The sequence below is a fragment of the Kwoniella dejecticola genome, chromosome 3 (genome assembly GCF_000512565.2).
Source record: "Kwoniella dejecticola CBS 10117 chromosome 3, complete sequence".
Lineage (NCBI taxonomy): Eukaryota > Fungi > Basidiomycota > Tremellomycetes > Tremellales > Cryptococcaceae > Kwoniella > Kwoniella dejecticola.
This window is the reverse complement of record NC_089303.1, coordinates 1,775,220-1,801,170: the sequence shown is the minus strand read 5'-3', so window position 1 is coordinate 1,801,170 and position 25,951 is coordinate 1,775,220. Positions and strand designations below refer to the sequence as shown.

The 25,951-nt window shown below is 48.5% G+C and overlaps 8 protein-coding genes across 8 annotated transcripts; 2 read left to right on the top strand and 6 right to left on the bottom strand.

Annotated features, from left to right (window-relative positions):
- Positions 1 to 303: 303 nt before the first annotated feature.
- I303_103036 (uncharacterized protein) lies at positions 304 to 1,285 on the bottom strand (the record flags this gene model as incomplete). Its single annotated transcript, XM_018406382.1, has 4 exons — positions 304 to 480; positions 581 to 865; positions 998 to 1,106; positions 1,161 to 1,285. The coding sequence occupies 4 exons, from the start codon at positions 1,283 to 1,285 to the stop codon at positions 304 to 306; spliced, it is 696 nt and encodes a 231-aa protein (XP_018264876.1).
- Positions 1,286 to 1,580: 295 nt separating this feature from the next.
- Positions 1,581 to 3,471, top strand: I303_103035 (uncharacterized protein; the record flags this gene model as incomplete). The annotated part of the gene is made up of 7 exons (XM_065968681.1): positions 1,581 to 1,598; positions 1,681 to 1,734; positions 1,797 to 1,987; positions 2,074 to 2,235; positions 2,391 to 2,661; positions 2,804 to 2,953; positions 3,040 to 3,471. 7 exons carry the CDS (start codon positions 1,581 to 1,583, stop codon positions 3,469 to 3,471), a joined length of 1,278 nt encoding a protein of 425 aa, XP_065824753.1.
- A 270-nt stretch (positions 3,472 to 3,741) lies between these two features.
- I303_103034 (uncharacterized protein) lies at positions 3,742 to 6,966 on the bottom strand (the record flags this gene model as incomplete). The annotated part of the gene is made up of 6 exons (XM_018406380.2): positions 3,742 to 5,959; positions 6,031 to 6,057; positions 6,132 to 6,252; positions 6,328 to 6,356; positions 6,426 to 6,764; positions 6,857 to 6,966. 6 exons carry the CDS (start codon positions 6,964 to 6,966, stop codon positions 3,742 to 3,744), a joined length of 2,844 nt encoding a protein of 947 aa, XP_018264874.2.
- Positions 6,967 to 8,083: 1,117 nt separating this feature from the next.
- Positions 8,084 to 10,245, top strand: I303_103033 (uncharacterized protein; the record flags this gene model as incomplete). The annotated part of the gene is made up of 2 exons (XM_018406379.1): positions 8,084 to 8,805; positions 9,012 to 10,245. 2 exons carry the CDS (start codon positions 8,084 to 8,086, stop codon positions 10,243 to 10,245), a joined length of 1,956 nt encoding a protein of 651 aa, XP_018264873.1.
- A 621-nt stretch (positions 10,246 to 10,866) lies between these two features.
- Positions 10,867 to 12,150, bottom strand: I303_103032 (uncharacterized protein; the record flags this gene model as incomplete). The annotated part of the gene is made up of 4 exons (XM_018406378.1): positions 10,867 to 11,383; positions 11,494 to 11,768; positions 11,881 to 11,963; positions 12,072 to 12,150. 4 exons carry the CDS (start codon positions 12,148 to 12,150, stop codon positions 10,867 to 10,869), a joined length of 954 nt encoding a protein of 317 aa, XP_018264872.1.
- Positions 12,151 to 13,412: 1,262 nt separating this feature from the next.
- On the bottom strand, positions 13,413 to 20,624 carry I303_103031 (uncharacterized protein; the record flags this gene model as incomplete). Its single annotated transcript, XM_065968680.1, has 6 exons — positions 13,413 to 13,756; positions 13,822 to 15,388; positions 15,474 to 18,416; positions 18,473 to 19,261; positions 19,311 to 20,291; positions 20,346 to 20,624. 6 exons carry the CDS (start codon positions 20,622 to 20,624, stop codon positions 13,413 to 13,415), a joined length of 6,903 nt encoding a protein of 2,300 aa, XP_065824752.1.
- Positions 20,625 to 21,431: 807 nt separating this feature from the next.
- I303_103030 (uncharacterized protein) lies at positions 21,432 to 22,869 on the bottom strand (the record flags this gene model as incomplete). The annotated part of the gene is made up of 2 exons (XM_018406376.1): positions 21,432 to 22,344; positions 22,427 to 22,869. The coding sequence occupies 2 exons, from the start codon at positions 22,867 to 22,869 to the stop codon at positions 21,432 to 21,434; spliced, it is 1,356 nt and encodes a 451-aa protein (XP_018264870.1).
- Positions 22,870 to 23,082: 213 nt separating this feature from the next.
- On the bottom strand, positions 23,083 to 24,232 carry I303_103029 (uncharacterized protein; the record flags this gene model as incomplete). The annotated part of the gene is made up of 3 exons (XM_018406375.1): positions 23,083 to 23,744; positions 23,831 to 23,899; positions 24,016 to 24,232. 3 exons carry the CDS (start codon positions 24,230 to 24,232, stop codon positions 23,083 to 23,085), a joined length of 948 nt encoding a protein of 315 aa, XP_018264869.1.
- Positions 24,233 to 25,951: the final 1,719 nt, after the last annotated feature.

Genomic DNA, 25,951 nt, shown 5'->3' with positions numbered 1-25,951 from the left:
TGGGGCAACCAAGTCATTAGTACATAAGTAAGGGTAAAAAAAGAGGATAAAAAGGAAGAAGACGACTGCGGATACACTGTGCGTTACAAGCTAAAATCAATGGATAAACGTTGATTGATCACTACCCACCTTTCATTGCATCGAATAGACTATACTTCCTCTTTGCATGCATACAAAACATGCACAGCTATGCATGAGCGATGAGGAAAATGTGTACAATCTATTCTATACAAGCTACAATGGTATACAACACAATTTATATAAACGATGGTGGTCCACCAGTTCAGTTCAAAGTGTCATTCGTTACCTGATAGTGGTATATCCTGATCCCTTCTTATCGGCAACCTCATCTATCTTCTTGTCCGCTGCGTTCTGGGCAGGGACTTGACCGAGTTTCGACATGTCCATCGTATATGTCTTGGGATCGCCTTTGAAACCCACGTAGAACATGCTCGATCGAAGAGAAGTCTCCGCTTCGGACTGCAAAGTGCGTCATACAGTAAGAAATCAGCTCTGACAGAGCAATCTTTCTCCCCGACTGGATTGTTCAGGATTTGCAGAATTCAGTTCGACAACGCACGAAATACAGAGTCACACTGAAAACATTCGCCAATTTCTGAACCTTCAGACCCCACTCTTCCACTTCTCGCCTTCCAGCAGGTAATCTCCTCGTACCGGTCGGCGGCGACGAGATATCGATATCCATTATCGGTGTCATCGACTCCAAATCTGAGAAATCGGGGCAATTCGGTATGTTGGCATATAATCGTATTCTGCCCGGTCGATGAGGATGGCCAGGTGCAGGTGGATGTAAGAGTAATGTACGGAGTCGTAAGGACGATATGAACGGTATATGCAGTATCAGCTATTCCGAATATACTCATGATCAGCACATACTTCCATAAGTCCCGTTAGTCCCATTAGTCATCCAACCAAGTTATCGTAGACACGGGTTTTGCAATTGGCCACTTATGTCAGGATCAGAAAGACAACCCACATCGTCATCTACTCCTGACTCAACATACAGCTCCTCGTCCAGCCTATCGTCCCAAGTCTTGATCACTTTCGGCGCTGAGCTGACATCTTCAAGATTCAAGCCTGTCACACTGTCCAATCGCATCAGCCGTGCATTGGCGTGTAGAGGGGATGAAACCGCTTACTTGTCTTTATCGATTTGAGCCCATAAATTCGTGTTACTCCCTTCTCCAGCCGTCACGCGTTCTAGGACTTCGGTCGTGACGTTGTTCGTGAGGTCTTCAGCTGTCAGATCGTCTGCGCAGCTCATGGTGAATTTATCTCGTGTCGAGCGTCTTTAAGCAGAGATTACGCATGCATCGACATATCAAGCAGCAAAGTAGGAGGCCTGTGGTCATAAATAGAGTGTGATGACAAAGGTGGAGGGAGACACGCAGGCGGCGACCACCGCTGTAAACATTGACCGGGTATCAAAGTCGATCACTTTTTTGGAAATCTTGCTCTGGGTCCAGTTTACAGTCTTCATCATCACTTACAGTTGGTGAATGATTCGGCGTGCATACACGTTGGTCAGCTGCACAGTCAAGGAAGGGATCAGCGCAATCATGGGAAAGGTAGACAAGGTACGCTCCTCGGTCCCAAACAGACTCCTGATCATTCTGTGCTTCATAGCTCACAGCTGATTTGTTCGGGTGTTTGACATAGGGCAAATCACCAGCGCCGGTTGTGCCAAGTAGCAATTGGGCCAAATTGCAAAAGGTCACTACCTACTATCATCTTTCCAAAGGCAATACGATGATGAGCTAATGCAATTGCTCTAGACCCTACCGGTAGTCTCCCCCAAGGACAAGGAGAAGTCCAGCAAACAAAAGAAGAGCGAAGCAAGACGCGCATTCATGAATAACGAGAATGCGAAACAACAGCAAACGAAGTCGAGCGGCTTGGCGTTGGGTGGCATATCCAAGTATATTGGTCAGACTGAGTTCGGTCGAAATGGACAATCCTTTTCTAGGTCAGCTTTGCCTCACAAACTACCGACAATGACCGAGTATAAGAATGAGTCGTTACGCTTACTGACAGACCCCTTGCAATAAATAGCCCAATCGCTGGTCCTTCGAGAGTATCGGTCCCTGGTCCCTCAAGCGCCAAAGAAGATGTCATACTTCTATCTGCACCTGCCGAAGCTCCGTTCTCCGCTCTGGTAGATGAGCTCAGAATCATGGTTGCAGGCAAGACTGTTTTGAATGAAGCTAAAAAAGCGTGAGGTCTCTTTCTTCCTCCGTGTTCAAGGAATAGATCAACCGGATAGACAGCTGACATAAAGCCTTCTTCATAGACCAGGGAACTAGTACGCTTTGAATATATCTTTGTTACCTCGGGGGAGAAAGGATCGACGCTGACAGATTTACTCACAGCATCGCACTAGATTGCGAGATGGTGGGGACAGGGCCTAACGGGTCCGAATCGGCTTTAGCCAGAGTCTCAATTGTAAATTACCATGGCCACATTCTGCTCGATACGTTCGTCCAGCCTCGAGAAAAGGTGACAGATTGGAGGACTTGGATATCCGGCGTAAGGGAGAGCGATGTAGTCGGAGCGCCAAGCTTTGAGGAAGTGCAGAAACAGGTAGCGGAATTGTGTGAGGGGAGGATCGTGGTTGGTCATGCGGTAGATAATGATCTCAAGGTGAGTCACAGGAGTCGTGTTTACCTCCTGCTCTCGACTCTTGACATCGACTCGATTGAAACTACCCATCTGCATGCTGGCTATTTACCGGCTCATGACTATGGTCCGGCGCTGACTTGACTTGACTCACGTATACGCTTAGATCCTGCTCCTCAGTCACCCAAGTCCACTTATCAGAAACACGCAGCGATGCAAGATGTTAAGGGAAAAAGCCAAGAGCAAACATCCAGGCTTGAAGAAATTATCAGAGATGGAACTCGGCATCAGGATACAACAAGGATCACACAGTTCCGTGAGCTACCCTGCATCCGCCTCTTCTCGGCGCTATCATATCACGGTCAGTAGCTTACAAGGAAGTATCGTCGCTTGCTTATTCAGGTCACTGATGCCAGAGCCACAATGGGGCTGTACCGACTCTACAAGATAGAATGGGAGAAGCAATTACACCATACCACTGAGGCTTATCGAGCTAAAGTAGCTAAAGGGAAAAAGCCTGATGTTCCTGTCGCCAATGGCAAGAGGAAGCGGGATCTCGATGACGAGGATGGGGACGATAATGATGATGGTGAGATACATGAGGTTGAGGATGAGAACGAGCGAAATCAGAGTAGTAAGAAGGGAAGAAAGTCGCCGCAGCAGTTCCCTGGAGGAGGGAGGAAAGGGATAAGCAGTGGATTAGGCTTGGTAATCAGGAAAAATGGTAAGAGGGTTGAAAGTGGTGGAGGGCACAGAGAGGAAAAGGACAGGAGGAATGGGAGTGCATTGAAAAGTGCAAGTGGGGGTAATTGGTGGGAGACAGTCGACGAGTAGGGTTTCGGTGAATCAAGAAACCAGGTAATCGGGTAGTGTCGTAGTCGCTTGATGACGAAATGATGGCTGAGGGAGAGTACAGTCTGGTGCCGTAGCCTGTTACGATCAATCTTTACAATGTGCTTTACAATCCTATTGATATCAATATCAACATCATACTGTATAATGCTACATGTTGTCACTTGTGCTTCTTGTGCCGTGTGGTGTCTTGTGCAAATTGAATCTGACGAAAATCGAAATTACATAGTTACATATCCTCTTTTCCCCCACTCAAGTAATTACAGTACCACCCAAAACCATCGATCCACCTTTCTTATCCCTCTCATCGCCCATTGACAACGTCTTACTTCGTGCTCGTCTCCGCGAGACGGAAGCTTGACTATCTCTGAATAATCTACCCTCTTCCCCCGAGTCTGGGGTTTCAGACTTCTTATGAGTACTATCATCATTTCCACCATCTTCATCTTCCTGCTCATCCTCAACGTCATTCTCTCTCGTTGGGGAAAGATTGAACCTCACTCCTCTAGCCGTACGCGCTCCTCTCGCCGACTTGGCCGAAATAGATCTACTTAGACTTGAAGATGGGGCAGATGGTAGAGAAGCAGATGTCAACGATGACGGTGACGATAAAGTGGCGGCTCTTTTTCGCGTCTGTTTTGGAGAGACTATCTTGGAAGCTATGGAAGATCGATATTTAGGAGAAGCAGAAGAAGAAGACGAGGAGGATCGTCGACGTGGTTGAGGGCGGGGGAGAGGTACTTTGGGACTTTTCGGACTCTTCGGACTTTTTGGGCCTCTCAAGAGGGTGATAACCTTTGGCGTTCTAGGAGATTTGGCGTTGATCCGGAGCCCGATATGAGACTCGTATGGATCGTCGTCGGAATCAAGCGAGTGTGCCTTAGAATCACAAGCATTCGTATCCAGACTCAGCGATTCAGGCTGAATGTATGTACTATCCCTCTTTGATCGTCTATGGCTGTGTTGCTGTTCTTCCGTAGATCGAGGGTTCTGAGACCTCTTCGATCCAGCTCTGAAAGGTGGTCTTGGACCTTTACTTTCACGCGTCTCGCTGATCTGCGCCTCGTGCTCGGCAGCATCGGGCGCTTTCATCCGTGCTTTCGTGTCCGATGAGTCCATTTCGACGAAAACGTCTTTCTCGAAAGTTTTTTCGGTCCTCACTTCGACACCATTGTCCTCTTCTGTCATTTCGTCCCTCTCTTCTTTCGTGGAAAGAGGAGCCTTGGTGGATCTTCGCAGGGATGTCTGCCTCGAAGGAGGAAATGGGAATCGAGGTCCCATCTCTCTAGTGGCACTGGCGAAGGAACTGGTGGACTGCCTCTGTCCATGTCTTTGTCTCTGTCTCCCTTCGTGAAGCCGAGCGTCTATTCCACTCTTCCTCTTTGATTCAGATTCCAGTAGTATATCCTTCAAAGCAATACCTACAGAATCTCGTTTCGCCTCTGATTCTGGTGCTGAGACGGGTGATCTGACGGTAGGTCCAAAGGTCATTGTTGAGAATGTTGGCTTCCTACTCAAACCCGATCCATCTCTATCCCCATGTCTGTCTTTATCAACCTTCCCCATGGTACCCGGGGTGACCGGACCATTGATAGTTTTACCCCTGATCGGAGTGATCGTATCTACACTATCCGCTCTCTCCCTCCCCATATTCCCACCCGGTCGATTTGAGGAGTTGTCGGTCTGGAACAAGTGCTTGGGTACTTCAGCAGTCATAGCTCGTTTCTTACTCTTACTTTGACCCCTTGGGGGTAGTTCATCTCGTGTCTGTGTGTTTGCAGGTATGCCCCTCGTTTTTCCTCCTTGATCAGTCGAAACTGATTGGCCTTGACCAGTCATCGAATCGGGCTCATTCGGATTCGAATTGATAAATTCGATTTTCCTTCCGTCTCTCGTACGTTCGATGAACCCCGTCGGAACTTGTCGAGAAGGGTCGACCAGGCCTGCTGGAGTTCCAGTAAAAGTGGGATATCCACCTTTGCTCACGTCTTTGTAGTCCTCCTTCGAAGCGAAGGGGTTCAAGTCCAATTTCGGCTTCGCTTTGGGGTTCAATTCTGAGCCCGATTTTGGATTACCATCCACATTTCGATCGACAGGGTTGTCGAGTGTCTTCTTACTATGTCTAGAATGTATCGGAAGGAGAACTTCTGAACGGATAGATAAATCGTCGTCGTCATCCGAATCAAGACCGATAGACTTTGAGTTTGAGGGCGGCAGGTCTCCATGAGGATGAGCTTCAGGTTCGTCTCCGTGCGTAGCCTCAGGCAAGACGTCTCGCTTGAGGATCGGATTGTAGCACTTGGGAGGAGGTAAGAAGTACAACACCCGGACTGCATGATTGAAGTATAGAGGCGCAGGAGGTTGTTTAGGTAATTTCCGACCTAGGTAGATGAGGACGGTGCTTATACTGAGATTGAGCAGGCCGATGACTAATAAAGCGTAGGAAGGGACGAGTACGGTAATCTTCGCGCTGAAGCAGCATGTGTTCAGTCTTTACTCCGTATGAAGCTGAGTGGGGATCTGCGGCATATGTCTACTTACTATACTCGTAGACTTTCTACAGCCACACTAGAGGAGAACAGTATCAGTAGTACTCAGTGCTCGAAAGGCTTGTTTTCACTAAAGAGGTCAGCTCGACTTACATACTTTGGACCAATCCAAGCCATATTGGAGTCCTCTGCGGGCCAAGCCACGGTATATGATCATGGAGGAACATCTCAGGCCAACCGAGCTGACCGATGAGAAGCACCGAGAGCGTCGCGACTATCTCACAACGCATCAGCGTGGAATTTTAGAGATGACACAGCTCAACCGGCTTGAACACAGGAAACCACATACCCATGATCAACCTCGAAAGCACCGTGAACCTATACACTCATGTTCTATGAGCTTATAATGTCTTGTCGGGCTGTCAAGGGCATTCGTTATGCACTCACACTACACCTCCGCCATGTCTCGGCACAGACGATAATCCAAAATTAGCTTCTCCAATCTCCTCTGTGTCTTCTTCGGCCCTCTTGGACAGGTGTGTTCCCTTTTCTAAGGGTGAATGAGTATCTCTTCTTGTCGGTACGGTGATCACGCTGCGCTCGACTATGGGTTCCACAGTAGTGGTAGAAGCCGATCGTGCTGTCGGAGCCGCATATGGATTTCTACTCGTTGACGAGGTTGCCAAGGATATTACGGGGTTGGTCGTGACAGCAAGAACACTCGAATTTGAGTTTATGATATTGTTTGATGAAGAGGAGGAAGCCTTCGAATATTCTGACATATCACTGATGTAGCCCAACAACCCAGAGCTCAGTCGATGAGCGGTTCCGACGCAGATTGTCGTCGTGGACAGGGATGAAGGGCAAATCGAACTTACTCTCCAATAGCTATGAATTGCGCCGCTAGAGCCCAGCACAAGATGACCAACGCAGTCAAGCGGAATAAGTTGAAGACTACACAAACCAGTGTTGGAGCCTTGATGTTCATTCTCGCCATTGATATTGTATGCGTTTATTGGTCTCTTGACTTGACTTGACTTTGGAATTTTTCAGAACGATCAGTTTGGTCAGTAGTCAGGGAAACATCAATAAACCTTCAATCCCCTCTGTCATAATGTCAGTGACGACTGATACGCCTACATAGAACACCGCTTACCCTATGAGCAGAATATGGGTGGAGCGATCCCGATTTGAGACGCATATCTAGAGATGATCATCAGGAGATTAAAGGTTGAAGGATATCCTTTGTGATGGATTGATACAGATTTGCAGAGTTGCAAGAAAGGACCCTTCGCTCGATATTGATATGTGATATCCGAGCACGCCAAAGTGCCTCGTTCGATTCGTCATAGTGCTGATGCTGAGTCTGCCTTTGCTGTTCCAAGGTCCTCAGGTATGCAGTATCGTGTGTTGATGGGTGCCGTGAACACGGCTCCAATCGAAGTGTGTTAGCAGTCCAGATGTTCAGATCTTAGTATTCGGCAGAATGTAAGCCGAGAGTCCCGCTACCGGTTGTAAAGATCGAGGAAGCTTAAACTCGTAAAGCCCTTACGAGAGGAAGAATTGCAGTTTTACAGATCTGGAAATGCAACAGAAATGAGTAAGCGCCGATTATCGGAAGCGGACTTTTCCGGCTCGACTGTTTAACCCCTTTTTCGCAGAAATGAGCTGATCACGAGCTCTGATGAGCGTTCGGGGGCCGCCAAGTGGGTTCGGGGAGTACTCAGGGTCAAATCGAGAAAGGTTGATGCAAGGACGATCCAAAGGACTCAAAAGTAAGGGAGGTGCGTGTCAGATGACATCCGCACGGACCGGGCACGAATTCTGAAAGGCCGCGCGGGGTTCAGGCAAACGCGAGGCAAAAGGCAAAAGGCAAAGCAAGGCAAAGCAAGGCAAAGCGGGGTTCCTTGTGCATGCATATAGTATAGTACGTACATTCCTCCATGTCTCCGGGGTATGAAATGCATCTTCCATATCATGTGTGTAAAGCATGCTTCCCCCTGCCCTTGCATCTTCGCATCCTTCTACATCTGTCTTACCTTAGCTATCCATTTCGCTTTCGCTGAGCATTTTATCTGTTTTTTGAATGATCAATCGATTCTGCGATGTCTCCTTCCGAGAACGTATCTGTCGAACGGGTAGCTAGTAACGGGTCATCGAACAATACAAGCACGACTCAATCCAGCTCTTCCGAGCGGATCGTGGTCGATACTTCTTCCTCTGCTCTCACTTCAACTAATAGACCGAAAGATCCACAAGCCGTACTGTCCTTCTTTCAAGCGATGCTAGCCAAGAATCACCCTGGTGCAAACTCCTCACCGTCAGCCAAGCTGGACACTCATTTGATTCCTCGCTTTCAACCCTATCACCCTCAAGCTCAATTACCACGACCGCAACCGCAGCAACAGCAGCAGCAGCAGCAACAACAACAACAGCAACAGCAACAACGAAATCCACAGCAACAACAACAGCAGCAGCAACAAGCTCAGCAGCAACGATCTCCACAGCAGCAGCAACAGCGACCGCAACCACAATCCCAAGAGAAGATACAGCCGAAGATCGAGCCCACAGCTCAACAACCCTCAGCGCCAGCGTCAGCATCTGGATCGGGAAAGTCCACCGCTGACGTGCACAAATGTACCGGTAATTGCAGGCGAATCGCAACAGCGGAAGAACGACGTCAGTGCGGATTCATCGGTAAACCTGTATCTTCATACATCGCCAAATCAACATACGGCAACGAGACTCCAAGCAAGATACGGGCTATGGACTCTATGAAAACCCGATTCCAGACTGATCAAGTCAGACCCGGTGCAATGTGGTATCAGTGAGTTCTGCTTGTCATACTCTGCGTGAGCGTGTGGGAATTCCTTTCCAAAAAACACGCCTTGAAAGCGCGCATCATTTGACACGAGTTATCTCCGTGCTTCCGGACTTCGAACACAAAATCCTCCGGACATAGGATATGTCCCTGATTTCCCGCCCTGGCTTAAATGACTGACTTTGCACTCCTTCATTCGTTATTTGTCACAGCCACAACGATTATTGCGATGGTTATCCGTGTCGGGCCGATGTGCTATACTGCCCTTACATCAACCGGTGCTTCTACAAAGAACGATGCGTGAAGCATTACGCGATGCGTTCCAGGGAACGATGCGTCCCATACAACGATGGCATCCCCCCTAACAGCTCATCAGCGCCAGCTGTAACAACGGAAGGGTCGGTATCCACATCCGCATCTGCATCTGGACCTGGGCCTGCAATCTCAAAACCTGTTTCATCCCCTCAGACTCAGACGCAGACTCAGACTCAGACTCAAGAGCAAACAAAGCCCCGGCTCCTGCCGTCTCCCAATAACATCACTCACCCTCACCCTCACACTCACACCCGCCCTCATACTCAAAATGCCGTTACCACGGGTAGTGCCCCACAAAAACGACCTGCTGAGTCGGATATACGCGGACGAGCTCAAGAACCGATGAATACCTTCAAGAAAATCAGGACCGATGTCTCCCCTCCTGTCTCACGAGAACGCGAAGTGCTGCCGCGGACCACACATCACAACGAGATCACGTCTGCTGCCATCGGTAAGGACACGGCTGACGCCACAGATAATAAGACTACGATACGTATCAATTTTTGGCGAAAAGACAAAGATGAGACTCCTGCTCCTGCGAATGCAAATGTCTCCGAGATTCCACCGGAGAAGACGCTTTTGACCCCTTCGACCGGATTCGATGGGGCGCTATCACCCAGAGAAGAAGAAGGGGAACCTGAATTACCAGAGAGGTTGAGCTCAGCATCGCTCACTCCAATGACGGAGGACGAGGAGGATGATAACGACGATGATGATGAAGAGGAGACGGCAGCCATGTGGAAAGGCATGTACACACAGACCAAGGGGGAGTTAGATGCTACCACGGTACACTTGTTGCAAGTCCAAGATGACTTAGCGGTCGAACGAGAACGGAGAATGGAGGCTGAACGAAATAGGAGGGGCCTGGAGAAGAGAGTTGTAGCATTCAAGAAGGAGCTCGATGAGATCAACAGAGTGAGAAATGAGCGTAACGAAGAGAAGACGAGACTCACTCAGCTCAATTTGGATGTGACTCGGGCACATGAAGAGATGCGTCGGCTGAAAGAAGAGAATGAAAGGCTCAGGATGGAGAAAAATCGGGCGGAAGAGAGTCATCGAGAAGAGTTGAGAGAATTAAGGGATTTTAGGAATAACATAAGGAGTGTACTGGATACGAAGTTCAAGTCCTAGGCGCTATTCTCACGGCCGGACCTTTCCGTGGGCAAATCGTTCAAATCAAGTTTGACATTCAGCCCCAACAGGCTATCAGATGTACATTATCCAACATTGCCATCAAGTGAATCACGATCTCCAGTATTGGAAAGTACGATGCGATATGTTGTAAATAGGCAAACAGAAACTCCAGAGTACTTAGTACATAGTATCATGCATATGTCAAAGCAAACGAAACACAGGTTCATCGCTTCGATACATGTGATCTACTAACAGTCGTGACACAAAAAGTGTACGCATTTGATTCGGGTGTACATCGACTGCGTACTCCTCCCCTTATGTAGCTAATGAGACCACCTTAAACCCCACTGACTCATCGCTGCTTTCACGAAGTCCGTCCATTTCTCGAGGACCGTCATGATTGTATTAATTGTATTAAAAGAACCGGCAGGGAGCGAACCTGAACGGAGCAGCGAGCATGAAACGCACCTTGCTTCAACTGGAGGTCGTCCGTTGCAAACGAGTCGTCTCGTCTGCGGAAATCGATGTAGATAACATACAACACAAGATACATGTAATGTGATCCATTTGACTAACGCATATCGAAACAATGAGAAATATCGAAACCCTTGTCACTCCCTATGCCTTTGCCTTCTTCTTGATTCCTAATAATTTCTGCATTCCTTCCCTCTTCCTCTTCGCTTGCGCCGGCGCAGCGTTGTTCCCATTACTCCCATTCGTCTGTCCATCCAGCATTTTCCCTTTCGCAGCCAATATACTAGCTACCGAAGGTTCGGCTGCACCTTTCCCAGCATTTGAGGCGACGGCCGGACCTCGCTTGATGGTCAGAGCTGCAGGCAAAGCAATATCTTCTTCTTCGTCTGCTTCATCCTCCTTGTCACTCGAACCGCCATCTTCATCAGGGGATTTGGGCTTAGTTTTCATCTTAGCTCCGTTCGACGATGTTGAAGTTGATGGTCCAGCTCCAGAAGCCGGTATCTTCGAGAAATATTGTTTGACCAGGGCGTCATCCTCCTCTTCCTCCGCTTGACGTCGAGCCTCCTCTGCTGCAGATACCTTTTCAGCATGTAACGCAGCTAACATCGCATTGGGGTCGGACGATATATTGGACAATTCCAATCTTGCATTTCGTTGTCTGCACGAAACCGAATCAACGATGATCAGTCAGCTAATCATTCTCGTTCTGGTAGAGGTATGGTGAGGTCAGAGCCAGAGTGGGAAGAATCTCTACAGCATGGAACTTACCTCAAATCAGCCAATTCATCCATGGCCTCCATCTCCCTCTTCGACTGTTCCTGAGATCTCTCCAGATCCGCCATCGCGTCTTTCTCAATCTTACTTTCCAGCGGATTCCCGTCAGAGTCGTATTCGTCGTCTTCTTCTGCACCAGGCAAGTGGGTCGCCTTTTTATCTGTCTCCGACCAGTTCTCGAAATTCCGAGTCGCACCATGTTCGCAGGTGTAATCTGCGTTCTTCGGGTCGGTCTTGAAGGTTATTTCGGATGAACACATAGGGCATTTCTACGTGAGATTTGGAGCATAATTGCTTTTCTGTTAGCTTTGCCGCTCACACACAGAAAATTGATCAAATCAAGTAAAACTAAAATAAACGGAGCAAAGAGGGCAAACTCACGATGTAGAACCTGAATATCTTGATCCCATAATACTCTTCCCCCTGTGCAGTTTCTTTCCGAGCATTGAACTTCTTGCCCTTATCTATTAGAAGACAAGTCAAAGACAAGACAAATCAAGTCAGTATTAGCTATTTGCAGCGCGCAGCGGGAACACCTTGACGAGATGCGTGATGGGAATGGCAATACTCACAGACATATTCACCGCACCTATTACATCGCATCGAGAAGGGAGCCATCAACCTGATCACCTGTTGAGGGTCCTTGGGCATCTTCCGACGCTTGATTTTGGACGGATCGAAATCCGGGGGGAAGCTGCGAGACGATATTTGTCAGCCCCAACTCAATCCCCTATTCTGACAGAGCATGATGTCGGGCGGAAGCTTACTATTTCTGTTAACATGATGAGCCAGAGAGACAAAGACAGAGGCAAGCATCATTGGTCAGCGAGACATCCTGCTAAAACTGTAGACTTGATAGGCGGAGATGGAGGGGCAAGGAAGTGTCAGACTTACATTCAATACCTTACGTTCGGACATCTTGACTTGTCTTCACTGGGCGAATGACCGAGTCGGAGATGGCGGTCTTGAAGACCTTGCTGACAAGTGTGAGTATAAGCAATGAGATGTCAAGAAGAAGAGGAGAAAAGATGCTTCAGGTCAATCAAATAAGTCACAACGCAAAGGTGAATAACGGGATCAAATCCAAGTCAGTATTTAGCAGGGTGGCAAAATAACAAACTAGCATTGGCAAGTTGCCAGCACCTTTCGAATAATTTACATATCTAATAATGCATTATCACTTTCATCTGTCTCTCGACTGACTGACTCTCTTACTCCTACTCGTATTCGTACACCTACAATATGAGTCATATCGCACCATCTCTTTCATCTGTCTAAATCATGAATAATGAAGGTTGAAAACTGAAAGCTGAAATGTAGAAGGTAAGAAGGGAAAGATTGGAGAAAAAAACAAAGACTAACGACTGGTGTTGTCCTCGTCATATAGTTCTTCTTCCACATTGTATATTTAATATCAATATCAAATGAAAAGTGAAATCCCTGAAAGAAAGAAAGAAAAAGAAAAGAACAAGAATATATAAGCTAATTAATTGAGCGGGATGACATTGTTTGAGATATTAGTACAATTCCTCGATTCTCCCTTTCTTATCATATCGCCATGACGGTCGTTTTAGGTATATTGGAAGAACTGATGTAGACATAGAGTGAATGCAAAGGAATGTTTCATTGCTTCTTGAGGATACTCTTCTTGATGTATATAGTGCGTTGATGGGTTCTGCTAATGTGACAGACAATTTTTTCAATCTTGACTTTTGGTGATGTACCCTCAAACTCGAATGACAAGCGGACTTGAGAAGAGGCGAGAACCGGGTATAATAATTATTATGCACAAGCGGGTGACAGTGTTCGTAGCTAAAAGATTAATATCGCCTGGATCAGATTTTATTGTTCTTGATGTCAACGAGGAGCGGGAGCGCGGAAAACCTACATGAAGTTGTTTGACCCCTCATCGTCTACGCTTGCAACTCTCTTCTGGCGACAACACTACCTCTGACCTGGCCGAACAACCTGTATACCTCCTCTTCAGCTCGTACGAAGGGCTGCTTCCAGAAACCATAGGCTTCATTGTCGAGCAACTCGATGAACGCAACCAGCAATCCCCAAGGGTGAGGTCTTTGTACGAGCGTTCGTTCAAGGAGAATCCTCGCGATTCGTTCAGGTACAGCTGAAGGTGGTTGACCTTCGACGGGTCTTGAGGAAGTACCAAAGAGGAACAAGATGAAGTGAATGAAGAAGGATGTATGGGCCGAGGGGTATCGTAGTTGATCAGCAACGACGCTGAGCATGTAGTATTGGCCTGTGAACAGAGTGAGAATGTCAGTATAATCTGCAGGATATTTCACTACGGTGAAATTGACTCACCCTCAGCGTCTAAGGCGTGTACGAGGCCATTCAAGACTGCAACTTCGGGAGCTTTCGAATCGAAATCTACATGTCCAGTCTGTTGTGCTCGTCTCGCCACAGCGGTAGTGCCCAGGTAGAATACTGCGGCGTGCAGGAGGGTATGGTTCCAAGTGATGTTTGAAGCGGCACCCTCTACCGAAGAAGTTCCGTTGATGAGTGCTTTCACGGCGATTCTATTCTTCAACTCGTTGACGATAGAAGGTAAAGCTGGCACACCGTTTCTGACGAATTGATCTATACCGGATTTGAGGTTCCCATCTGTGAGAGCGCCAATGTAATCGGATCGGACGACCGGGAATCTTTGCATGTCAGCCACAAGGAGTTCCAATCTCTTGTATGGGTCCGGAAGCGGAGCTTCGGACGAGGGGAAAGCGGCCAAGATTATGTTTCGCATTTGGACACAATGGGGTGGGATTGCCGTCGAGAGTGTATGGTAGAATTCGACCAAGAATTCAGGGAAGTCGTGCATCAAGATCACGAGCAGCTTGATGGTAGCCTTGAAAATTGATCTTGATGATGGCGACATCTGATCACCGGCTGACAGGAATGGCGAAAGGAATCGTAACAACCACATGACGCATCTGTGATACTCAGGCCATCCGTCATCCCTGGCGGTAGCGAGCAACTTGGGCATGAACAATCGGTGAGAGACGATGGATATCCAACCAAAAGCGAATCTAGGTGCGTATGTTGGCTGAGTGATGCCGAGATTGTTCGCGAAGTGCTTCAGACATCCGAGATATGTTTCCGGTAGGTTATACTCGATCGATTGCAGCTCACTCAGCATGCTAGTAAAGAATCTTGCCCATGGTCTTTGGTTGAACGCGTCTCCCATTTCAAGCTGCTTCTGAACAAGTGAGTACGACATGATGGTGATGATCTTGTTGTAATAGTATACCGTCCTAGACACACTGCTTGTTCCGCTCTTATCTCCGTAGTTCTTGACGATGAGGACGATCAATTTGGCTAAAGCATCAGTACCGTAGAAAAGGCCTTGTTGGAGCTTGGCAGTGTCGAGGTCGACGGCCGTGTTGATAGCCGTTCTGTAGAATGCTGAAGAGACGTCTTCTCCATTGAGGATACCTTCCTTTTGGAGATACGTGATGTAGGGCACAAAGGCGACTTCGGCGTTCTTGCTTGTGCTGAATACTCGAACCCACTCCAGGAAGTAGTGAGACAACCTTTCCTGTAGCTTTCCGTCAATCCCAGGTTTCGCGTCCGGAGTGGGGATGGCAGGAGACTTGAGAGTGCCACCTCGGAGTTCTTCGAAAAGGCCGTCCGCAAGAGGAGTAACTCGACCAATTTCTTGAGCTTTGAGAAGAGCAGCCAAACTGTTGGCGAAGCCATTTCGTGGGATGAAGGCGTTTTCAGAGATCGAGCATTCCCTGATGAGTTGAGCGATAAAGTCGATGACCTTTGGTGCGTATGATCGGACGACAAGTTGCGCCAAAGCAGCATCCAACTCGTGGACGCTGATTGATTGGGCTCGGATGAGCGTGACGGTCACGGGAACGTTGAACTTTCGCTGTTCGCGTGTACGCGCATCAGAGAAGAAAGCGATCGACTGATCAGCTAATTTACAAATGAGATATGACATGATGGGCACTTACCGGATCTTCAGCGTACACCAACCATTGCTTGACCTCTCTGCTAACCTTGGGCGACAAATCACAAAGCTGTTGAAGTAGGTATACATAGACTTCTCGAGCAAGCTGCACAGTGGATCTGTACAGGAGTTGAACGACCTTTTGAGCAATAGTGAGGGTGGTGGAGTCTCTATGTACCGATTGGTTGGCGATGATGACAATGTTCCTGATCAGAGCTCTGATCTCGTGTTCGGCTGGGAGAGCAGATATGTTAGTGATAGGAGTCTGAGACAAAAGTTTCTCAATCTCAGAAGCGATTTCATGGAATCTGTCGACGCTGGTTTGCGGTGGGATAGCTTGTGGCGAAGCGACGGATTCTGGACCCTCGATGATGTTTTGGTTGAACACTCTCGGAGATGGTCCACGCTTGATATCGGAAGGTACGAGACCATCGTTCAGGTTGAGATCTCTGTACTGAGGTACAAGGTAATCTCCATTGGTAGGTGGGGTAGGCTGAGAGATCATTCGGCTTGGTTCGCCAAAGTCTTCGTATACCCTGAATTGTTGAGCGGTCAGACCACCGGGTCGCAATTTGAGTGGATCGGGAAGAGCGTTGTGCGAAAGAGCGAAGCCAAAGGAAGCCCCGTCCCAGAACGGAGCTTGAGATCGTAGATTCTGGTGAGCCTTTCTAGCGGCATATTGAGGCGCCAGATTGACATCGATATCCTTAGCAGCTTTCTCCATTGCCGCTTTTTTGAGCACCGAACAGGCAACGTCCAAGTTCTGGTTGACGACTCCGGCAATCATCGCATCGGGCATAGAGTCGTCGGTGTATCCATTTTGTTCTAACATCTGCTTAATGTTGCCGATCATACTGGTCCTAAGGGGCTCCTTGCAGGTGACCAAGGCCAAACTTCCAGCAAGATTCTGCACCATCATATGAGCAGCCGATCGCATCTTGACCGCATCACCTTCCATACCGAAGTCCTTTTGTATAAGATCTCGAGACGAGATACCAGCGATGGTGACTGATCTCTCGATGACTGGACCGATGATCTCCCTGATAGCCCGATCGATAGAGTGGTGGACGATTCGCTTGAGGGTGGGAGCCGTGAAGATTGGGTAATCTTGGTTGAAAACGAGATATTGAGGCAATTGAGCGATAAGCTCGTCTACTCGTCTTGTCATGGCATCCTGAGCGGCTTGTGCGGCAGCTTCGGTTTGGAGCTGTTGCATCCTTGCATAAGCTTCGTTGCCTGGCAGCTCAGAGAACCGTTGACCGCCATTCATGATCTCGCTAGTGGCTCGTTGCAACTCCAGATCAAGTCGGTTGGGCATTTCCTCCTGTGGTGGTGGAGGAGGTACATGCAATCGAAGCTGGTCGGAGGGGTCGATGGACTCCAATTCGACCCCGAGTTTACTGAACAAGACTTCAATTTCGAATTTGAGGTTCAAACGAAGTTCTGCGAAATGGTAGAATTCGGCGAGAAGTCGAAGTATAGCCGTGAGCCAGGGATTAGGCGTGTGGAAAACTACAGAGTCTTTGCAGGATGTGATAAGGTTGCACACGAAAGGGATTGCGACGATGAGTCGCTTGGTGTCATATCCTTGGATCAATATGTCCTTGACCGATAATTCCCTCAGCTTGATGGGCTTGTTTCGAGCCAAGGTGATCTTTCCTAGCCAGCTAGCGACTGTCTTGAGTGTGGTCCTCTCAGACGCGGAATTCATGGTAGCTTCCGAATTAAGCAGATCTCTGGCTTTTCGATAGGTTTCCCAAAGCACGTGTTTCTCGAATACAGGCGAATGGAGTGCTTCGAGTATCTGCATGTAGATGTCGTGTCGATTCATCTCGAGACTGACTCGAACGTCAATAAAGTAGTGAGCGAACCATCTGGAATACTGATTCTCGAACAGCGCAGTGAGATCTTGGGCCTTCTGTTCGTAGTTGCTTGGTGCGATTTGATTGATGATGAACATGAAGGCATCCTTCTTCTTGGGTTCTGGTTCTCTGAACTCGTCGTCACCTTCCTCGATCAAGATTGGCAGCTTGAGCGCTGGGAAAGCCAGTTTGACACCGCCCTGCATATCTAGCTCTTCTCTTTCTTGCAAAGCTTGGTGGATATCGTTGATCAAGACTGGATGAGATTCGTGAAGTGCGGGGATCTCCAACAGGGATCGACATAAACCAGGGAAGTCGACCAAAGAGTTTCGCAATATGCTCAAGGCATTGATACCGAATTGGTAAAGGGCTTCATGAGGCGGTGTCTTGCAGGCGTCAAGAACATATCTTGTCGCGACGAATGCTGATGTATCTTTGACCAGCCGATAGTCGATGATTGCACCGAACAAAAGGCCCGTCATGGTAAGCTCCTTCGGTGGGTAGGCTTTGACGAACCTGTACTCGTCGAAGAGCGAGTGAAGAGCGTGGGCGAAGGCATCTTGATCCAATGGATCGTCCGACTTCTGACATCGTTTGAGCTCCTCGATTACATCATCTAACTTGAGCTGTCCACTGTACATTTGCTGATACATTTCGTCGACCTTCTCGACTATCTCCTTGGGGAATTTGGCTTCGGAAAACCCTTGTTCAGCTTTGCTACCGGGTCTCAGGTTGAGAAGACGAGGGTTCAGGATGAGGATATCGGTCCGCAAATGCTTAAATCGTGCAACATCCCCTCGTGAGAGGTTGGAAGCGTTTCGAACGACCCGGATGAAGATAGAATACACGTTGGTACCGAGGGTGTAAAGAAGAGGGGGAGCTGACTCAGGAGCATGCTGATGGTCGATTTCCAGACGTATTTTGTGTTCCACGAAGTCAAAGATCGCTTCTAAGAACTCTTCTCCTTTGACCTCAATGCCGTCCGCGAGCCATTCCTCGAGGTTCAGCAGATCCTTGTTCGAGGCGAGAGCAGCTACGTCCAAGGTGAGATGCAGGTTTTCAGAGGCCAGCAATTTGTCAAGGACCTATTAGATATCTCAGCAACAGCACCGGAGGCGTAGAATGAGTACATCAAACTCACCTTAAGCTCCATAGCGATTTCCACGATTCGCCCAAGATTGTTCTCGTCCTCGCCGTAGAACTCTAGTAAGACAGATAGCAAGCCTTCGGGGCTAGCTTGCCACATCTGATGGAAAACCAGCGCCGAGGATGTCATTGCATTTGCGGCCGTAGAGAGATATACGGCTAAGAGTCTGGTATGCATGTTGGCCACAGACGGCGGAAGCGGTTTCTGTTTCTCGTAAGCTCGATCAACGATCTCTTGACTTACAGGTAGCTTCTCCAAAGCGAGCAGTACTAATTCTGGTGCTAACTTGGCAGCAGCCTCCAGCATCTCGGTGGCTCTTCTGCCAATCTCAGCCCTTTCCTCTCTTTCTCGTTCTGAAGGGTGATCGGTCTCTGCCAAACCACATGCATTGACTAGCACTTGAATTAAGCCTAATGTATTCCAAATTCCCGCACCTTGAAGATCGTTAGCCTGTTGTCGGGCTGCTTTGCTCCATTGAGTATCCGATGTTGGGGGATCGACTATGCGTGCGTAAGATTGGGGTGAGGGAGCAGTAGGCATGGTGAATATTGGCATCGCGTCGGGAGGTAAATTGGTCAAAAGGGAGAGGACTGAAAGGAGTGATGAGATGTTGTCCCAGGTTGGGGCATCTAATGAAGCAGGCAGTAAGCCAGCAAGAGGAGGAATTGGAGCTTGAGGTGGTACGTATATCAAGCAGATTAACAGGGGAATGGATGTTTGATAGGCAGCTATCGTGTGCGGCGAGTCGAATGATCGCACGACGTCAGGCCATGAAATGGATGGCTACAAAGCACTTCAGCGTCCTGTGTTGTTTTGGGTGCGGTTTACTCACGACTCCAGACATTCCCTTTATAACACCGTGTAAATCGACCGAGCGACCTAAACTTAACCCCTCACACAGCCCATGAACAACATGACATGCCTCTTCCGTGACCTGCTTGCGTTGTTCCTCATCTGACACACCTTCAAGCAGATATGGTCCCCACCATCTCCCAACAACCGCCTCCACAGTACCCTCATCTTGTGTGAGATTGTCACCTAATTCGAATAATACATCCTCTAGGGGCACGGTACCGGGCGATCGCGGTGGACCACCAGGTGATAATGCTGATAGTGTTTGAAGTATGATGGCAGGAGAAGAGAATTTGACAGTGAGCGATCCAAGAAGGTTTTGCCGTTGCATGGAATTGAGAGGGGATGCGTGCGGTGAGGTAGGATTTGTAGGCGTTGCTGGTCTTGACGTAGGATTCCCTCCAGGTGACGACTGTGATCTGGGAAACAAGGCTAGTATCAATGTTCTAGCTTCTTGTAGAGTCAAATCATCTGTGTAGGGTTCCCTCCCCGGGATTGTGTTCATATTCCAGAATGGAACATTGGGAGATCGTAACAGTTCCATCGTCGGCTGAAAGGTTTGCGCAAGTATGGCGTGGAAGACTGCGAACGATGCGTGCGATGGTGGGAATACATGAGGCGATGCAAGCGTGTATGCTGAGAGTGAGAACATCAAAGTTGGGGGCAAGTTGAATAATCGCAGAGATGGCAAAGGTAAAGGTGTCGATTGTGCGGGAGATAACATGATGAACGAGAAATGGGGCGCCAACTGCACATCTCGTGCTGCTCTTACTGCTTCCGTCACCAACAGTCGCCAAACGAGAGCTGCTTGACCTGTTGTAGGCAATTGTGGGGGAGGGGCAGCGGGGTCATCCTTGTATTGTTGAGAATGTTGAATGAGAATCTGGAGAACCGGGTTGGCAACCGCTATTGCCCTTCGAAGAAAGTGATGATACATCTCCGGTCCATTGGACGAAGCGAGCTTAAGATTCAAGCGTATCAGCGCAATCCATATACGAGAAAACTCATAGCTTACTGTTCGGATCTCGTTGGACATTTTATCGAAGTTGTCCTCAGTGAAAGTAGTCAAGAGAAATACGATTTGTGCTCTGATGATTACCGCTGGACCACCTTGGCCATCTCTCCTTCCTCCTTGGGAGCCTCCGACATTGCCGCCAGACACACCTGGATTTGACAAGGTACCGCTTGCATCGCTGGCCGGTGAATGCGTTACTCCGACATTTCCACCGCCGAATCCCGGGGGTGGACCGGTTCTATTGACCCCGCCTCCCAGCCCGGGAGGAGGGATTGACATGAGCGTTGATCACTCGTATGAGGAGACTTGATGAGGGATCCGAAAGGTTGAGGTGGCTACTGTTATATGTTCATCCCCGCCCGTCGATCAAGGGAGGGAGGGAACACGTCACGGGAGGAGTGGGGTATGTGTCGGTGGTCTGTACGAATTATTGGCTTTTTTGACGACTGTTGTATAGTACTCTTCTCAGCCACCTCCGCCAGGATGTTATGAAGATGCACCGATGCTGTTGGTGATGATGGATATGATGCGTGTGTGATGATAATTGTTGTCTGTTGAGATTAGTCGAGTTCATCTTGGATGATGAAAATGACAAGCTTTCAGTAATAGAGTAGTTAGTATGCATGCATGCATCTATCCCATCAGCTAAGCGGAATTATAATATTCCGCATTTTAATGCCGAATAACCAGTAACTGAATTTCAGAGAGTGGCGCTTCCTCCCTTCTCCTCTCTTCGGCCCTGATTCCTGATTTCGTTCCTGCTTCCTGCATTTATTTCTACGTCATCATCGACCGTGCGCATATAATCTGGTATATCTGGTATCGCCTTCACACCACGATAGTAGCCAGCATACCAATGTCGTAACAAGGCAAAGCGCACAGTGATATACATATATATGCGTGTTTGTGTGCAGATTCATAGGATGGCTACGGATATGCAAATACTCTTTCCTTCCCCTCCATTCATTATTGCTGCAATGGTGCAGCTGTTTTCGACCTCCAGTCAGATTCCATCGTCCAGAGAACTATCTGTCCCAGCTTCGACTCAGAAAGTACTTGACTCCCTGGCCCGTTACAACATCCCATTTATGTCCACAGAGCTTTCATCTGGTCCCATTTGCGCTTCAACGCCTCAACTTCCCCCTTGAGCACCTCGTTCTCAGCCAGGACCTCATCCAAGCGATTTCTCATCAACTCATTCTCTTTCTGCATTTCTTGGGACGTCACTTTCATCTCGGCCCTCTCTTGCGTGATCCTGTCTTGCTCCATCTCGAGGCCTGTTTGCACCTGTTGGTATTCTTTCTGCAGAACACTCAATGCCTCTTGTAGGGTTTTCTTGTCCTTCCTTTCCTTGTCGTATTTGGTTTCCCACACACTCTGTCTCGATCGAGCATCGTCCCTCTCCCTTCTCACCCGGATCAGCTCTTCTTCGTCGTCTGTATCCGGGTCCACACATATGCCTTTATTCGAAGACACGCCGTGCGTCGAATGCAATAGCGGCAAATTAGAGTGTCCGTTCGAAGTTGAAATCGTTTGGTCGGCGATTGAGGCGGGAGTGTGTATGTTGGCTAAGTCGGGCTGATTCTCCTCAGGTCCAGCTGTCGCCTGAGCGGGCTCTCCCGTATGAGGACCGCTTTGTGATCCCGTGTTCGCAGGTTTTGGGGCGCTGGATGATGGGTATGATTCGCTTGAAGGTGAGTCCTGGCTTTCGGCCTTCCTCTTCTTTGCGCTAGTTGATCGGGTGATAGGGACGTTTGTGCTTGATGGGCTAGCTGACTTTTGGCTGTCTCTAGGTCCATCAAGGGACGGATAACGCTTGCTCAGCTCATGCGTTTCCGAGGGATGAGCAGGATTGACGCCGAGGATGAAAGGTGGACAACAATAAAAATTGCCTTTGGCGTAATGTTTGACGCATCTTTGACCGAAGGTCCAACGTTTCAACTTCTCGCAATATCTTATCCTTCCCTGACATGGATAGCCTTCGCAAAAATCAGGATGGCTAAATTATACGATCCGAATATCAGCGAAAATACTGTCTTGATATACGCTGTAATGACTTTGAGGGAGGAAGTTCTGCCTACAAATACCAAGTACTCTGATTTTCGATCGCGCTCTTTTGCCTGTTCGACAGAGCTGCTGTGAATATATCATATCCTTCGGACCTGGCTTTCGGATCGCCTTCGTAGGTCTGATAAGATATAATACCCCACTGAGCAATCTCATCCTCTGTAGCATCTCGACAGTCTTGACACCCGTTACCAATCGCGAATCGACTCCTCTCCTTATCGTTTGCCGGTGGGGGGAAGACGTGCTCTGTAGGATGGGGATGTCGCGTTCTCGCTCGCTTCTTCTTTTCCCTCGACTTTTTATGCTGGGTTACAGGTTCGTAAGGGGGGTCCGAAAGGTTTGATGAGAGATCATCGTCACTGTGCGAGAGTTCGTCCGTATGGTCATGATGTGTCTCCTCCGAGTCTTCACCGAGGCGTGAGACTGCACATACGGGGAGTGTGCGAGTCTGAGGCATGGCGGTCGGATATTACTGTAATTATCGTGACGCGCAAGGTGATACTGACGTTTGATATGAAGGACGAGATTGCATAACGAGAAGAGAAGGAAATTGATCTTGCCTGATCCCTGGGATAGCAGGGGTCGACGTGTAACGGGGTCCTTTGGGAAATTGTGGGACAGGTCCAAGCGTAACCATACCGCGTTCGCTCGACCGAAGTATACTGTGATTTCATCGGAAATTTCTGACAGTCTGCTCTAATCCACGGATTTGTCTTTTCACCTCATGAACCAGATTCCGGTTCTTCTCTTTCTCCAATTTAAGCTGGTGTTTTGCGTTCTCCAATTCGCTCTCCAATTGCTTCCTCCGAGATTGCTCGTCCGTATACATGTCTATCAACCTTAACAAACCCGCAGATCCCTCCTTTGGTCGACCAGGTCCGAGATCGATCTGATTCATTGCTGCCTCGTCAACCGGCTCTGCAGTGGAAGTGACTTCGGTAGGTGATTTCCTTGCAGGTGACGAAAGTACGGCTATAGGCTGCGAAGTCTGCTTGTGCACTGTGACCTTGCTGGTGTACTTCGTGCGAGAACGGACGTAAGAGCGAGAAGCAGCGGCCAGTTCTTGCGCAGTCTTCGGTCTCAGGCGATCTACAAGTACCGCTGGCCTTCTATCCGCCCTTTGAAGACTAGTTATCGAATTTTCAAGCTCAAGCGATTCGTCCTGTCGTCTTCTCAATTGACGTTTGCTCTCCTGCTTGTGCTCCTGAGCAGTCTGCAATGAATCGGTCGAATCAAATATCCTTTTCTTGCCTTTCTCCGTGAAATGATGCAGATCATACATCCGGTACCGATCATACACCTGCGCTTGCCCGAACTCCCTAGTCTTCTCTTCTGGATCGACACCAAAATGAAATGGTACGCAGGTAAGACTGTTCCTACCGGAGGCGTCATGTTGGACGCAGAGGGTCGTATAATACCATCTTTTGGTCGTTTCGCAGTAACGTATCTGATCCTGGCATGGATAATCGTTACACCATTTCCTATGTCTGCGGATGCAGGATTCCAGCCATTAGCAAGAATGCTGATGTGGGAGTATCTTGACATAATATGATATAATATTATGGCGAAAGAGATAGGTCAACTTGCTTATACCACGTCTTACCCTCTTTGACAGCCACACCATGCCTTCGCTTCAACCCTTCCGTGAACTTCTTATACGTTGTCCCGTTCCCGTAAGTTGCTTTGGGATCTTCAGGGTACGCTCGATAAGCTTTGATGCCCCACCGATCTATCTCTGTTGGTGTAGCAAGTCGACAACCTGGACACCAGTTTTTCTTGGCTTTGTCAGTGGGCGTGGTGGGCATATCGGGTTGGACCATATTGGGGCTACGCTGCTCATTTTCGTTGTCCTTGTCATTGCTTGTTCCGTCGACTCGAGGAGATTCAGTTGCCCCACAGCGTCCAGGAACACCTGTCTCTGTCGGTATCCGATCGTGATCTGCGTGAGTCATTAATGGGGACCGGCCTGCAGAACCGGCATTTTGTTGTCGTTGACAATGACGTCGAGTATGAGGCATCGGCATTGAGAGATCTAACGCACAACGACCTGCAATCTCTCGATACGCTTCACTCGAGACGTGGATAGTCGCTTGGAAGAACCCGGTTGGTCAGTGAATTACGCGTCAAGCCAACTTAAGCTTTGCGATAGGCACTGAAGTCGTCATTGAGGTCGAAGTTTCATGCATGGCCTCCACTTTGAAAAGCCAAGGAACGTTTTAGTGCCAGCTTGACCGGTAGCAGCGAATAACTTGCGTCGCACAAAGCTCGATCGCGATAACTGAAGCAGTCCGACATCTCCTCAATATTTTTCGAACCTTGTTGTTGCATGCTTTTGAATTGAGAGATCATTCATCTGATCGGCATGACATAGTGAACGCCACGATCCGCAAGCGATAAGAACTTCGTACCTTCATTGACTCTCGGTCGTACCTTTTTATGAGTAACCAATATCCGAATTAGTCACCGCCGTCGTTCGCCGTACGCCACGGCGTTTTAACAATGCTCATATGCCATGTGAGGTGCCGCCGCTCATCATCGAATCAGATCTGGCGAGTTTGTGTGTTGAAACTTTGTTTTGTACTCGTACCTGTCGTCTTTTGGGCATACTTCAGGCTCCTTTTCGTATCATCATCCAAGGTCGATATCATGATCGTAAGGACTTGAATGCCTCGGCATCATCAAGTTCCAGACTCGTTCTCAGACTCCTTATCCTGAAATGACAAAGCCATCTGTTCCCTCATGTTACAGCAGAGTCCTGTGCCTCCGCTGATCAATCAAGCCGAGACTCTCAGACAGTCAAAAGCAGAATTTCTGAGGGATCTGCTAATCTGGGTCAAGTCCATTTCGGGAAATCCGGACTCCGAGCGTGCCTTGGTCAGTCCTGATCTTGATCTCGTCAATGAATCTGTTGCCCTGGGTATTCCAACTGTAAATGCGCGGAATTTTCTACGCTAAAAGACGACAGCTTTTCCGACACCAGCGTAAACCTCGAACTGCGCGCGAATTAGTGCATTTTTAAGTGTAACCCCGGAACGGAACACTTTAGCCCCCAAGCTAAGAAATTAGCTTAATTAGGACTAGGAGTGAGAGGGGATCTTGCTGTTGAAGTAGTTATAGCGGTGTGTACCGCTTTTGTGATCGAACTGCGCACCGAACAAATGAGGCTATCGAAGCTAATATGAACTGTTATGAGCTCGAGGCTCGAGGCTCGGAATGGGCTGTACCCTCGAAAACGGACAATCGATACTGTATTACGATCCCTTGATTGATAGTCGAGTCAGAGCCCAAGCGGAAAGCTTTGAGATGTGGGCCTTCGCTTTACTTGGATGCGTTGTTCGAGGACGGAGTCTGGACAATGTTTTAGAGATGCGAGTCTAGGGCTAGGAACCCGTCGACCGGCCTGATTTTGGGACTGCCGCCGTGTGTGGCTACTCTGTTCATTTCTCGATATCAGACCGCATTGAGCGTTTACTCACTGAGCCATGTTGGCCATTAGCAGGGGCGAGCAAATTCGGCACGGCGGATCACAGTCATGAGAC